At 55.5% G+C, this 13,547-nt stretch overlaps 6 protein-coding genes across 6 annotated transcripts; 1 reads left to right on the top strand and 5 right to left on the bottom strand.

Moving 5' to 3' along the window:
• Positions 1–393: 393 nt before the first annotated feature.
• Positions 394–1,612, bottom strand: B0I36DRAFT_316314 (uncharacterized protein). The gene has a single exon (XM_046153010.1). The coding sequence runs from the start codon at positions 1,460–1,462 to the stop codon at positions 614–616; it is 849 nt and encodes a 282-aa protein (XP_046017577.1). The 5' UTR covers positions 1,463–1,612; the 3' UTR covers positions 394–613.
• A 2,571-nt stretch (positions 1,613–4,183) lies between these two features.
• On the bottom strand, positions 4,184–5,308 carry B0I36DRAFT_316310 (uncharacterized protein). The gene is made up of 2 exons (XM_046153009.1): positions 5,004–5,308; positions 4,184–4,926 (listed from the first exon to the last, which is right to left on the bottom strand). The coding sequence occupies exons 1-2, from the start codon at positions 5,253–5,255 to the stop codon at positions 4,513–4,515; spliced, it is 666 nt and encodes a 221-aa protein (XP_046017576.1). The 5' UTR covers positions 5,256–5,308; the 3' UTR covers positions 4,184–4,512.
• A 704-nt stretch (positions 5,309–6,012) lies between these two features.
• B0I36DRAFT_316309 (uncharacterized protein) lies at positions 6,013–7,175 on the bottom strand. The gene has a single exon (XM_046153008.1). The coding sequence runs from the start codon at positions 7,080–7,082 to the stop codon at positions 6,189–6,191; it is 894 nt and encodes a 297-aa protein (XP_046017575.1). The 5' UTR covers positions 7,083–7,175; the 3' UTR covers positions 6,013–6,188.
• A 731-nt stretch (positions 7,176–7,906) lies between these two features.
• B0I36DRAFT_316304 (uncharacterized protein) lies at positions 7,907–9,048 on the bottom strand. The gene is made up of 4 exons (XM_046153007.1): positions 8,998–9,048; positions 8,549–8,930; positions 8,354–8,493; positions 7,907–8,292 (listed from the first exon to the last, which is right to left on the bottom strand). The coding sequence occupies exons 2-4, from the start codon at positions 8,776–8,778 to the stop codon at positions 8,180–8,182; spliced, it is 483 nt and encodes a 160-aa protein (XP_046017574.1). The 5' UTR covers positions 8,779–8,930; positions 8,998–9,048; the 3' UTR covers positions 7,907–8,179.
• Positions 9,049–9,676: 628 nt separating this feature from the next.
• On the bottom strand, positions 9,677–11,031 carry B0I36DRAFT_316301 (uncharacterized protein). The gene is made up of 2 exons (XM_046153006.1): positions 10,889–11,031; positions 9,677–10,782 (listed from the first exon to the last, which is right to left on the bottom strand). Exon 2 carries the CDS (start codon positions 10,743–10,745, stop codon positions 10,050–10,052), a length of 696 nt encoding a protein of 231 aa, XP_046017573.1. The 5' UTR covers positions 10,746–10,782; positions 10,889–11,031; the 3' UTR covers positions 9,677–10,049.
• Positions 11,032–11,449: 418 nt separating this feature from the next.
• Positions 11,450–12,880, top strand: B0I36DRAFT_428843 (uncharacterized protein; the record flags this gene model as incomplete). Its single annotated transcript, XM_046162469.1, has 3 exons — positions 11,450–11,581; positions 11,602–11,653; positions 11,764–12,880. 3 exons carry the CDS (start codon positions 11,450–11,452, stop codon positions 12,498–12,500), a joined length of 921 nt encoding a protein of 306 aa, XP_046017572.1. The 3' UTR covers positions 12,501–12,880.
• Positions 12,881–13,547: the final 667 nt, after the last annotated feature.

Below are 13,547 nucleotides of genomic sequence, written 5' to 3'. Positions count from 1 at the left end.
TCGCCGTCGCCTCGTCCGTCTGTTGGTCACGCGCCATGCCACCTTCGGCGTCAGCCACGCTCCCAGCTTCCAGCGTTGTTGTTGTTATAGCCATATGTTCTACTAGTAGTAACAGCATTCATTCTTCATGTCTCTTCGAGTTATTCGCCACGGCTGCTGCGCAGCTAGTGGCACAGGGCTGCCGCCCCGTACCCCGCGGTTCCGGAAAAGAAGTACCTCTTTTTAAGGAATTTAGTGGTACCAGACCACCAGCATGCTTGAGCTTACACGCATCGGCCCACATGAGGCTGTACTCTCGTACTGTTTCACGCATCTCACGATTCTTTCTGGTGGTTTGTTCTACCACCACACATCTCATTTCATTCAGTCATTCATTCACTCCGCTCATTTGTTGTTCCACCCTGTTTGTTCCAAGGTGCATTCATTTCATTGTTTGTTCACTGAACTGGTTATTCATTCACTCCGTTCGTTTCAATCATACATGACTCTATACGCTCCATCACACGGCTGGTCTGATGCACTGCTTCCTGCAGACACCCCGTCTACACCACACGACCGAGAGACCTCCGCAAGGTCTACCACGCCTCTGAAGTGAGCCGCCAGCACTGGCTGGTCAGGGGGAAGACACCAGCGTCTCGCTACGCTCCGAGCGATCATCGGCCTCACGGCCCTGCATGGACTCCTGCTCCGAAGAGGAATCCTCCCAAAGATCAGTCCCCTCCAAGACATAGCCAGACAGCTGGCCCTCACGCATACTGTCCGTCTCCTCCGAGATCGTAAACACAGCCCGAGGCTGACAGGCAAAAAAGTGCTCGTCCCTCCTCCCATGACTCATCCAGAGCTGCGAGCCATCTCGCTCTACCACACGGCCGTGTCCGACCGTGATGAAGGGGAAAGGCACCACCAACCTGTTGCCAAACAGACAGACACACTCCAGCGTGTTTCGACTCATACATACCTGGCAGTCCACCAGACGCGACTCCCCTACAGGGTACTCGGCTACCTGCACGCAGAACCCATCTTGCCCCTCCCTCGTCGGCGGCCGGAAAAGAGTGCTCACACCACCACGCACTCCCTTGCTCACGACCGGCGTCACGTTCGCATAACCCTGCGAGTCCACAAAGTAAGTCACAAGAGCTGCTCGACCAGCTCGATCTCGTTCCTCGTCCGGGACCAAAATCGTCATCGTCCTCCCTGCCGACGCAGAGGGCAGGCACACCCGGCCCGCCACAGATCCTGCAATACAAGACCCCGTCTCACCAAGTAAGCGACGCAGCGCACGCCCACTCCCTGGCGCTATGAACCCCGACGCCTCCAGCGCCTCATCTACCGGCGGACGAGAGTCCACCACAAACGTCTTCAGTCCCAGCATCGACGTACCTAGGCAGAACCCATCCTGCCCTTCCTTGCACTCCGCGCATCGCAAGCCGGGAAGACACGCTTCCCATAGTGCCCTCTCCATCCTGGTTCGAAGAAAGAAAAGAAGAAAGAAAGAACAACCTTCCTCCGTCTTTGTTGTGCCACTCCGTTGTTGTCGCGTCCGCTGTCGTTCCCCCGGGAATGAAAGAGGAAGAGAAAAGAAACTCCCTTTGCTTTCTCTGGGGAGGGCTCCCGCCCTCCTTTGTAGTTTGCCATGTGGGAGAAAGTGGCCCACTTTCGTCCCTTTTAGGTAACAGATATGGGCCAGCAGGCCCATCTCTGATAGGGTAGCAAGAGATGGAGCGAGGCTCCACTCTGTCAACGGTCAACGCCCATCTTACAAGTGAATCATACAGAGCTCGCACCAAATGCTCGCTAGATGGGCGTTCTGATTCGCTCAAATCGCGAAATATTCCCTGTCGTATCCACTTTGGTCAACGAACTTCGTTGACGACGACCCCTTGGCTCGCCGTCGCCTCGTCCGTCTGTTGGTCACGCGCCATGCCACCTTCGGCGTCAGCCACGCTCCCACACTCTGTGTTTGTTGTTGCATAGCCATGGTTTCTCTCTGTGAGTAGAAAATATGATTTCATCATTCACTCTCGTAGTTATTCGCCACGTCGCTACGCTCGTGTGGCACAGGGCTGCCGCCCCGTACCCCGCCGATCCGGAACTCTAGCCATCTTTTCTGACAGCATGCGGATTAAGTAATAAAAGCATGTTTTAGGACATGCATCTCGCACAGCTTATGTGAAGTCAGCCACACACAGTGTTTCTCTAATCTCACGATTCTTCTTGGTGTTTCGCTCCAACACCATTTGATTGTTCCACACATCATTGCACTGCACTATCTGTTCATTTCATCTCACTCATGCTACCACGTCTACGACGGCTTGTAGGAGAACCCACAAACTGTTCTACATCATCGACAATCATCTCATCCTGTATCGCACGCTCCAGGGTCGCAAACGACGGCTCCTCCTCAAAGAGACACACGCATCTCCCCTGCCGTAACACGTCCCGCGTGCACTCGCGTACCAAGGCGGGGACAACCTCATCACCTCGGCGCAAATTCAGCCACAATGCTCGCGCCACCAGAGGAAAAGGCTGGACAATCCTGTCCGCGAAGACACACTCCGCAGCCCTCATATCCGTGCACTGCCGTATCCAATAGCCGACGAGATCCTCCTCATCTACCACGACCAGCTTGAACCCAAGCTTGGGACATTCTACATCCTCACGGCTAGGCCGTCCTGTGCGCAGCACATACTGCAAACGACGCACCCGCCCGGGCTGCTCCTCCAGGTCCTGCATCTCTTGACAACCCAACCTCGACGTCAGGGTGTGTATCAGGTGGCCAACATTGGTCCCACCACTGCACGGCTCAAAAGCCGCCTGCCAAGTCATAAGAATCGTGAGGAACTCCTCCCTCCTGCTCTGTCTCTCGCCGCAGTCGAACAGGCCGGCTACACAGCCACGTGTACCGTCCAACGCACTAAGAAAAGATCGGACATCCTCCTTCTCCATGAGCCCTGTCTCCGCCAGCCACTCCTCCACACAGGAGTAATAGTATCCAGCCTTCGTATACCTGTCACTAACGTCCAGCAGCCTCTGCATGTCCCCCACCGGGTCATCTTCCTGGGTATCCTCACCCAAGCGCCGCAACTCGTAAGCGACGCACTGTCGCCTAGCTCTCACCTCCGCATCCCATGCGACATCACTCACAACAGAGACATCCTCCTCCGATGCTGTCCTCATCTCTTCCAGCGGCCCCACGCCGGTCTCAGGCTCCTCCGTCCCATCTAACAGTCCTTCCTCCCAGGACGAGGAAGACGAAGAGGACCGAACACGCTCCTCCTCTCTGCTGCCCTGCATCATTGCAGACACCTCTTCGAGGATGCACACGTACTCCGTCTCCCCTTCTGCCGAAGGACAAGAAAAGGAAAATGAAAGGACAACGATCCTCTTGTTGTCGCACTCCGTAGTGTCGCTCTGCTTGCTGTTTTTCCGCCCGAAAAATAAAAAAGGAGGGAAGAATGAGCTCCGCTGCCTCTCCCTGGGGAGGGTGCACACCCTCCCTTTGTAGTTTGCCAAGTAGGCAGCAACTGACCCAGTTGCATGCCCAAAAGAGTAACGAAACTGGGCCACCAGCCCCGTTTCTGATAGGTGGAGCGGTAGGGTCCAGGGACCCACCCGCGTCAACGGTCAACGCCCATCTTACAAGTGAATCATACAGAGCTCGCACCAAATGCTCGCTAGATGGGCGTTCTGATTCGTCCAAAGGCCAAATTATTCCCTGTCGTATCCACTTTGGTCAACGAACTTCGTTGACGACGACCCCTTGGCTCGCCGTCGCCTCGTCCGTCTGTTGGTCACGCGCCATGCCACCTTCGGCGTCAGCCACGCTCCCAGCTTCCAGCGTTGTTGTTGTTATAGCCATATGTTCTACTAGTAGTAACAGCATTCATTCTTCATGTCTCTTCGAGTTATTCGCCACGGCTGCTGCGCAGCTAGTGGCACAGGGCTGCCGCCCCGTACCCCGCGGTTCCGGAAAAGAAGTACCTCTTTTTAAGGAATTTATCTGCACAAGCAGGGTAAAAGCATGTCTTAGGACACGCATCTTGGTGGTTTGAAGCTACTCCACAGTAGCGGTTTACACATCTCACGATACTTCTTGGTGGTTACCCCACTCTGTTGGTTCAATCATGCACGCTGTTCATGTCACACTCATCACTTGACTCCATCAACTGAAAACGATTCCTATCACACGGCTACTCGCATTGTTCTACAAGTTCCACTCCTCGGCTACGCATCCCGTCCCTACGAAAGCCCATCGCAAACGATGCAAGGTGCTCCAACACCATAGCCTAATCCTGGGGACAGCGGCGCGAACAGCAACTGCGACGGAAGAGTGCCCACACTACAGAGACTACCCTCTGCATCTCTCTCAGGGAAGGCGAGCCTCACCTAGGCACGACAGAGAAGCGTGCGAAACTGCACACATGACTTCGCCCAGAAAGACGATACCCCGTCAGGCCTCCACGGCCGTACATACCGCACCAAAGAGGTTCCCACCACAGCGACTCCGCGCCCTCACGCACATCCACGCGAGAAGATCAACACTCTATCTCCATAGCAGAGCATGAGCTCAAAGCTGCAGCTGTCGCACTCCCTGTCCACAGCTTTCAAAGCCATCTCGTTAATCTGCTCTACCACGCCCCCAACCAGGGGGTCACCAGATGCCCTGCGCTTCCTCGCACCCTGCGGCACAAAACGACTCAAGTCCTCGCCCTGGTACCGTATCCCACTCCACGAGCGACCAGAAAGTTCAGGCTGTCCCGCAATACAGGTGGCCCACCACAACTCCGGTGCACCGCAACAAGCCAGCGCGTACACACACAAATCAGTCGCCTCCTCCTTCCCGTTGTCGAGCACCAAGGTCCCCCGAAGCTCCAACACGGTCTCCGCCCTCCGCGCACCACTCGCGCTCCCTTCCTCACACGCTTCCTGCGCTCATCAGTACTTGCTACCTCCCGCACGCTAGCACCGCCTGGACATCATCATAACCCGTCCCGGACACTCACAAGCTCCTCGCACGCCCAACAGGCGTCCACCGCCTCTGTACCATCGCCCGTCATTGCCATTCCGTCAACAGGTTCTCTGCCGCCCTCGGTCCCTGCCTCGTCCAGCGACATAGCATCTGCATGCTCATCACCAGCTCCGCCGACTTCACTGTTCCACCAGGTGACAAACGGGTCTTCCTGACCAGAGGAGGAAGCACTCCCATCCTCCGGAAACTCCTCCCACAGCCCTGTGTTCTCGTGCTCGCGCTGCATACCGCACAACTCTGTTCCTGCCGCTCCGCTGTTGTTTCTCTCCGAGGAAAAAGAAAGAAGAGAATTGCCAGTCCCTGTTCATCTCTAGAAGGGGCCGCAGCCCCTTCTCTTGTATCTTCGAAGGTGGGTACCAGTGTGCCCACTGGATACCCTTTTAGGTAGTCGGAACTGGGCCACCAGGCCCCGTTCCTATAGGTCAGCCAGTCGGGGTCCAAGGACCCACTCTGTCAACGGTCAACGCCCATCTTACAAGTGAATCATACAGAGCTCGCACCAAATGCTCGCTAGATGGGCGTTCTGATTCGCTCAAATCGCGAAATATTCCCTGTCGTATCCACTTTGGTCAACGAACTTCGTTGACGACGACCCCTTGGCTCGCCGTCGCCTCGTCCGTCTGTTGGTCACGCGCCATGCCACCTTCGGCGTCAGCCACGCTCCCAGCTTCCAGCGTTGTTGTTGCATAGCCATTATGTCTCTCTAGTAGTAGACAATATGATTTCATCATTTCACTTCCGTGTATTAAGCAGCGTCGCTACGCTCGAGCTGCACAGGGCTGCCGCCCCGTACCCCGCCGATCCGGAATCTTAGCTCTCTTTTCCGACAGCATGTGGTACCAGACTATCAGCAGTCTTTAGCTGCACGCATCTTGTGGTTTGAGGCTGCACACCCTCACTATTTTTACATCTCACGATACTCTTTGGTGTTTTGTCCACACATTTCATTCACTTCGTTTCATGCACTCTGTTCATCCTTGGTTCCACCGCTCATTCCATTCGTTACTTATCGCACCTCACTATTCATTTCGTTTAGCTGTTGTGCTCGCGCACCCACGCTGCATCCACTGCCTCACCACTTCGTCCCGTGATCATCCCATGCACGCACAGCCCTGACGGTACTAGCCAATAATGCACATACTACTCCACAGTCGTCTAGCTACCTACGCGCCCTCACGCTCCGAACATAGGAACGCCACTCGTTCTCGGGAAATGGCTCGCCCAGCAGACAACGCCATATCGGCTTCCACACCTCGACGGAATCCACCAGCACGGCATCACGCCCTTGCAACTGTCCCACAGAAGAAGCGTCTGCGACACGGAAAGCAGACAAGATCACTCGTCGATCTTGATCCTCCGCCTCACCATGAGGGTCGAGAGTCCTCTCCATAAAGGCAAAATGGCCTCCCCGTCCATCGACGTCCATGATGACCCACACCTGCACGTCCTTGGTCCAGCCCCCGCTGGTCTGTATTCTCAGGAGCGTCCACTCCGTGTAGAAGCCCACACTGCGCTCACAACCATGGCTTCGACACTGCTCCCTCTGCGCAGCGTCCAAGGGAAGGATAGCATCCATAGCAAGTGCTCCCATCTTGCGAAACAGTTCCTCCGCACCTACATCTCGCCTCCAGGCTCGACAATACTTCAGCTCCTCCTCTCCCTCCCGGGAGAAATGGACCCGCAACCGAGCGGGAACATCACGTGCATCCACCACGGGACATAGAAGAACCTCCTTCTCGTCGCCTGCCTCCAAGGCAATCAGCACCTCCGCCGCTCGCAACATCTCCCGATGAAACTCCTCTGAAAATCCTTCCCACTCACTCGAGTGAGGCAACCAGTACACATTCATTCCATTCCGCACCGGCGGTGCTACCGTGTCATGCTCTCCCGCATCGAAATCGGCCTCCGACCCGTCCGTCTCCGGTTCCTCCTCCTCCTCCGAGGATGAAGCATACGGGGGAGAACCCCCCCCGAAAGACCACTGGACCGCATCTGCTACCAGCGCTCCCCTCAGCTCGCGCAACTCTAGCGCCTCACTACCGATCGTCCGCATCTCTCCGTATCTTCCCAGGAAGAAAAGAAGAAATGAATGAACAACGATCCTCTTGTTGTCTCGTCCCTGCTGTCGCTCCGCTATCGTTTCCCCCGGGGAAATGAAGAGGAAGAAAGAGAGATCCTCTGCTCCTTCTGGGAAGGGTGCACACCCTTCCTTTGTACTTTCCATGTGGGAGAAAGTGTGCCCACTTTCATCCCTTTTCGGTAACGGAACTGGGCCACCAGGCCCCGTTCCTATAGGTCAGCCAGTCGGGGTCCAAGGACCCACTCTGTCAACGGTCAACGCCCATCTTACAAGTGAATCATACAGAGCTCGCACCAAATGCTCGCTAGATGGGCGTTCTGATTCGCTCAAATCGCGAAATATTCCCTGTCGTATCCACTTTGGTCAACGAACTTCGTTGACGACGACCCCTTGGCTCGCCGTCGCCTCGTCCGTCTGTTGGTCACGCGCCATGCCACCTTCGGCGTCAGCCACGCTCCCAGCTTCCAGCGTTGTTGTTGCATAGCCATTATGTCTCTCTAGTAGTAGACAATATGATTTCATCATTTCACTTCCGTGTATTAAGCAGCGTCGCTACGCTCGAGCTGCACAGGGCTGCCGCCCCGTACCCCGCGGATCCGGAACTCTAGCTCTCTTTTTAAGGAATTTATCGGTACCAGACCGAAAGCATGCTTGAAGGCACGCATCTTGGATTGAATGAAGCTGCACCACTACGCTTCTGCACACATCTCACGATCTTTTCTGGTGTTTGTTTCACTGCACACATTACATTTCATTTCAATCAGTCATTCATGCACTCCGTTCCTCTACTGGTTGTTCCACGGGTCATTCCATTCCTCCATCACATTGCATGTCTCATACGTCCATTTCATCTACTGTTCATTGCTCTACAGGTGCACACCGCGACAGGATCCATCTCCCCCGGAGAAGGAAAGCCCCACCAGGTTCCAGCGGCACTCCCACTGGTGCCTGCATGAAAAGACTGTGCCAAAGGCCAACCGGGGCGACATCGCCCGACAGGAAAACCCAAACGCCTACGCCTACGCCTATGCTGCCCAGCAGAAAAAGGAAAAGAAAAAGACGCGAGGATACTACACCCGTAGTGACGCGACGCCAGCCGCATAAGTCAGCCTCCTCCTCTTGTCCGCCACCGACCCGGTCGTGGGCAGGTGCAAATGACCAAGCACCGCCGTCAGCGTAGGACCTGCAAAACAAACTGTCAGTCCCAAACTACTACTCCCATAGGTTCAGGAGGGGGTACGCACTATCCATCGTGCTTATCGCCGACACCGTCGCCGGAAAAGACGCAATCAAGCCCCCGTCCCGGAGCGAGTAAAGCTGTCGTAGTGGCTCCTCCCTGTCCGTCACAAGCCCGTTCTGCGTGATCAATACCCGGTTCGCCTCCCTGAGTCTCTCGTCAGTCAACGCCCTGCACACATGCCTGGCTAGGGGAAACCCACACGGCCTCGCTTCGCACCTCCGCCGCACTAATCCGCTCCTCTATCGCGCTCAATCGGTTCGTAATACCCAAAAGGGTATGCTGGATGTTCTGGAACATCATCGTAGTCGTCTGTCCTTCCTGCACCGCCGGAAGGTTGTCGCACTTCAACATCTCCTGTCCCAGTCGCTGCAGGTGTAATGCCATCGCCGGGAAGTCCGGTTGCTCCGCAAGTGTGTTCGCTGTCGACATCGTGAGATCTGTTCCTCGTCCCGAGTGTGAAAACGTCAGCGTCGCCCCTCCGTGTGTCCAGTGAGGAAAAAGGGACCCAAGTCCCGTCACGCGCCCGAGCGCATCAGCAATCTCCTCCGGTTCCCCGGGCAACCAGCCCCTGCCTGCTCCACCTTGATCATCATCAAAATCATCGTCCCTCTGTTCCTTCTGCAGAAGAAAAATGAAAAAACAACTCACCTCCGTTGGTTGTATCGTCCCTGTGCTCGCCCCGCTTGGTGTTTCTCCCCGAGAAAAGAAGTAGTAGAAGGAAAGAAATCCCCTCCTTCCTTCCCCGAGGGCGACAGCCCTCTTCTCTCTTCGAATGTGGGGCCAGCGCCACAGCGCTAGGCCCTAAAGGGTAGTCGAACTGGGCCACCAGGCCCCGTTCTCATAGGTCAAACTCTCGTGGAGCAGGCTCCACTCTCGTCAACGGTCAACGCCCATCTTACAAGTGAATCATACAGAGCTCGCACCAAATGCTCGCTAGATGGGCGTTCTGATTCGCTCAAATCGCGAAATATTCCCTGTCGTATCCACTTTGGTCAACGAACTTCGTTGACGACGACCCCTTGGCTCGCCGTCGCCTCGTCCGTCTGTTGGTCACGCGCCATGCCACCTTCGGCGTCAGCCACGCTCCCAGCTTCCAGCGTTGTTGTTGCATAGCCATTATGTCTCTCTAGTAGTAGACAATATGATTTCATCATTTCACTTCCGTGTATTAAGCAGCGTCGCTACGCTCGAGCTGCACAGGGCTGCCGCCCCGTACCCCGCGGTTCCGGAATCTTAGCTCTCTTTTCCGACAGCATGCGGATTAAGTAATGTCAGCAGTCTTTAGCGACATGCATCTTGGTGGTTTTTGAAGCTACTCCAAAGTAGTGTTTAGCACATCTCGTGATACTTTCTGGTGTTTTGTTCTACTCTAACACACGACTCTACATTTCATTTCATTGCATTCCATTGCTGGTTGTTCCACACTTCACTCTGTTCATCTAGTAATCACCCTGATCTTCTGCTGATAAGTCTAGCTATCATCACTGCATCAACTGCTCTATCGCCACATGGCTCCTACACGAGGACACCGGACTACAAGCCCTGTTGTCCAAACTCTGCTGCCACCTGCAACAAAAGCCCTCCTCACGCCACGGGCACGGTGAAGAGGAAAGCCCAGGAGCAAACTCCAGTGTGTAGAACACAGAAAGCCAGCTCTGCTACCAGTTTTCAAGTCCCACCGGGACGACGCCCACGTATGGTCACCAGCAACCCCACTGAGGAGCTCCCTCCGAGGGGAAGTACCCGCGGAATGCCCGATCCGCCATCTGATACAATCTCTCGTCCCCCAGGACACGCGCAGCAGCGCACAAGACCAGCAACATAGACGCCCAGCGAACCATACCTCTCTCTCGATCGGAAGCGTGCACACGCACCATGTGTGCAACCTCGGGAGCAAGCACATTACGTGAACCTACCCGTCCCAGGGAAGCCCAACACGCCTCACACCTCTTCATCCGAAGGCAGCGCGACATCATCTCATCCATCCAGGAAGCCGTGTACCTCCAGCGCGTCGCCATTCCATGCAGTGTTATACCCAGTGCAAACACCTCCTGCCGCGAAAAGTGACCGTCGCACCGCTCCTCTTCCATGCACGCCGGATCCCCATCGTGTATCTCAACTCCGTACTTCTCACCCCACGAGAGCAAAGCTGCACCAAAGCCGCTACCCATAGCGCCTACCAGGTCCTCCGCCTGATCTTCCCCCTCCAACGGGGGAGGTGGGATAAACAAGCAATGACGAACAAGTTCATCCACTGCCTCTCTCCGAAGCACAGCATCCTCTGCCATCAGCGCAAGTCTCCCACGTGCGCCCTCCCCAAGGGCAAATAAGAGGCCAACCTTCCATGTCCTCTCCTCCTCCGGCATACTAGACTCCTCCGGCTCTGCACTGCACATCTTCGTAGTATCTCTCGTCCCTCCCCGGTCCGTGTAGCTGCACGCAGTGCATCAGTAGGCTTGGTTCTTGGCCACAAGAACATAAGAAGAAAAAAATAGGAAGCCCCCAGGCTTCCGTCTGTCCTCTCGTCCCTCCTACTCACCTGTTCGTCCGTGCCCAAGGCACTGCTCTCCTGAGGGAGAAAAGAAGAAAAGTAAAGAACAACGATCCTCCTGTTGTTGCGTCCCTCCTGCCGTGTCCACTGTTTTCCTCCAGGAATGAAGGAAAAGAAGGAAAGAACTGCTCGACCCTCCCATTCTTCGAAGGGGCACCAGCCCCTTCTCTTGTAGTTTCAAAGTCGGGTGCAGTGTGCCCACTGCAACCCTAAAAGGGTAACGGATTGTGGCCAGCAGGCCACATCCTCATAGGTCAGCCAGTCGGGGTCCAAGGACCCACTCTGTCAACGGTCAACGCCCATCTTACAAGTGAATCATACAGAGCTCGCACCAAATGCTCGCTAGATGGGCGTTCTGATTCGTCCAAAGGCCAAATTATTCCCTGTCGTATCCACTTTGGTCAACGAACTTCGTTGACGACGACCCCTTGGCTCGCCGTCGCCTCGTCCGTCTGTTGGTCACGCGCCATGCCACCTTCGGCGTCAGCCACGCTCCCACACTCTGTGTTTGTTGTTGCATATCCATGGTTTCTCTTTGCAGTAGAAAATATGATTTCATCATTTTACTCTCGTAGTTATTCGCCACGTCGCTACGCTCGTGTGGCACAGGGCTGCCGCCCCGTACCCCGCGGTTCCGGAAAGGAAGTACCTCTTTTTAACATTACTAGCGGTAATCGTAGGGTAAAAGCATGCTTACACAGCACGCATGGTCCCGGGAGAAGCGAGGCACACTTGTTGGTGCCGTCGAAGGGGGTAGGAGCTTAGGGTTAGAAAAAAGGGAGCGCCCCAGCGCGACCCAGGGCCTCTAGAAAAGTCACTGACTCGGCATGCACTCATTTCATCTCGTTCATTTATTGTTCCAGTTCATTCCATTCATGGTTGGTTCCACTGCTCACTCCGTTCATCGGATCATCCTACACTACCATACATACTCTGCCGCTTCACTACTCACGTCTGTCCACTCGACTTCAACGTCTGCGGGTGGTTCCCACGCTCGCTGCATCCCAGAACCTGGACCCCGGAAATACCGGAAAAGGGCCTCTGCCCCGGTTGCGACTGCGGCGGAGTCAAGCATACACGCTATGACCCGGATAGTGAGAAGGACACAGGCCATGCTGGCCAGGTGCCACTGCCTCTGCGTGCAGTGTGCATCGATCAAATGGTGCAGGTCCACCAACCTGCCAGAAACATCTTGCGGCGAGTGTCTCCAGCACATGGGACACAGGACAAACTGGCGCAACAAGCGGGCCACCTCCTCCCCCATCGGTTCCGCCGCTACCACAACGCGACGCTTCGCCAACTCCAAGCCTGGCATGATTTGTGCCACCGTGCACACAAGGAAGTCCCCCAGGACAGCTCCCCGATCCTCCCCGATCGAGGCCAACGGCCGACTAGCCATCGTCAGCCCATGAGCTCGCGCCCACTGAAGAAGCGACATCGACAACCACCGCTCCGCACCCGACGACGCAAGCGCACGCTCCGACACACTCATCGCTCCCACGTCATCCAACATGTCCTCCAGACACTGGACCATCGCCAAGCGAACATCGGGGTGCCCCCTCCGAATCTCTTCCAGCCTCTCCTCCGCGGCTGGAGTTAGTCCAACGAAGTACTGACCCACGACGCTCCGCCGGCACAGCTGTTCTACCTCCGTCATCTCGTCTCCTGTTGATGCACGCCAGTGCATCAGTAGGCTTGGTTCTTGGCCACAAGAACAAAGGAAGAAAAAATAGGAAGCCTCCAGGCTTCCGTCCGTACTCACCAAGAACTCCCGTTCCAGCACCTCCAAGGTGCACAGACAAGGAAGGCAGACGCCTTCCTCTACCTCCTCCTTCCTACCGGAAGTAGAGAAACACGACGATCCAGTCTCGTGAACGCTCCGCCTCTGTCGAGTAAGAAAAGAAAATGAACACCCTCCGGTCGTGTCTCAACTCCGTCCCGCCGCGCTGCTTGGTGTTTTCCCCCGGAAAAATAAAATAGAAGGGAAAGATTGTCCTGCCAGTCCAACTTCTGGGAGGGCTCCCGCCCTCCCTTTGTACTTTCAAGGTTGGTCCAAACTGACCCAGTTTGTCCCGATTAGGTAACGGATTGTGGCCAGCAGGCCACATCCTCATAGGTCAGCCAGTCGTGGAGGCAGGCTCCACTCTGTCAACGGTCAACGCCCATCTTACAAGTGAATCATACAGAGCTCGCACCAAATGCTCGCTAGATGGGCGTTCTGATTCGCTCAAATCGCGAAATATTCCCTGTCGTATCCACTTTGGTCAACGAACTTCGTTGACGACGACCCCTTGGCTCGCCGTCGCCTCGTCCGTCTGTTGGTCACGCGCCATGCCACCTTCGGCGTCAGCCACGCTCCCACACTCTGTGTTTGTTGTTGCATAGCCATGGTTTCTCTCTGTGAGTAGAAAATATGATTTCATCATTTTACTCTCGTAGTTATTCGCCACGTCGCTACGCTCGTGTGGCACAGGGCTGCCGCCCCGTACCCCGCGGTTCCGGAAAGGAAGTACCTCTTTTTAACATTACTAGCGGTAATCGTAGGGTAAAAGCATGCTTACACAGCACGCATGGTCCCGGGAGAAGCGAGGCACACTTGTTGGTGCCGTCGAAGGGGGTAGGAGCTTAGGGTTAGAAAAAAGGGAGC

Source organism: Microdochium trichocladiopsis (assembly GCF_020744255.1).
Source record: "Microdochium trichocladiopsis strain MPI-CAGE-CH-0230 chromosome Unknown B0I36scaffold_2, whole genome shotgun sequence".
NCBI lineage: Eukaryota > Fungi > Ascomycota > Sordariomycetes > Xylariales > Microdochiaceae > Microdochium > Microdochium trichocladiopsis.
Note: the sequence above shows the minus strand (reverse complement) of the source record. Positions and strands in the feature narration are given on the sequence as shown.

Coding starts and splice junctions, on each gene's coding strand:
- B0I36DRAFT_316314 (XM_046153010.1), bottom strand. CDS start 1,462: ATGGAGAGGGCACTATGGGAAGCGTGTCTTCCCGGCTTGCGATGCGCG.
- B0I36DRAFT_316309 (XM_046153008.1), bottom strand. CDS start 7,082: ATGCGGACGATCGGTAGTGAGGCGCTAGAGTTGCGCGAGCTGAGGGGA.
- B0I36DRAFT_316304 (XM_046153007.1), bottom strand. CDS start 8,778: ATGTCGACAGCGAACACACTTGCGGAGCAACCGGACTTCCCGGCGATG. Junction 8,494..8,548: donor GAGGTGCGAAGCGAGGCCGT/GTGGGTTTCCCC, acceptor CGAGAGACTCAG/GGAGGCGAACCGGGTATTGA. Junction 8,293..8,353: donor GGCGATAAGCACGATGGATA/GTGCGTACCCCC, acceptor TTTGTTTTGCAG/GTCCTACGCTGACGGCGGTG.
- B0I36DRAFT_316301 (XM_046153006.1), bottom strand. CDS start 10,745: ATGTGCAGTGCAGAGCCGGAGGAGTCTAGTATGCCGGAGGAGGAGAGG.
- B0I36DRAFT_316310 (XM_046153009.1), bottom strand. CDS start 5,255: ATGCAGCGCGAGCACGAGAACACAGGGCTGTGGGAGGAGTTTCCGGAG. Junction 4,927..5,003: donor GTTGGGCGTGCGAGGAGCTT/GTGAGTGTCCGG, acceptor TGATGAGCGCAG/GAAGCGTGTGAGGAAGGGAG.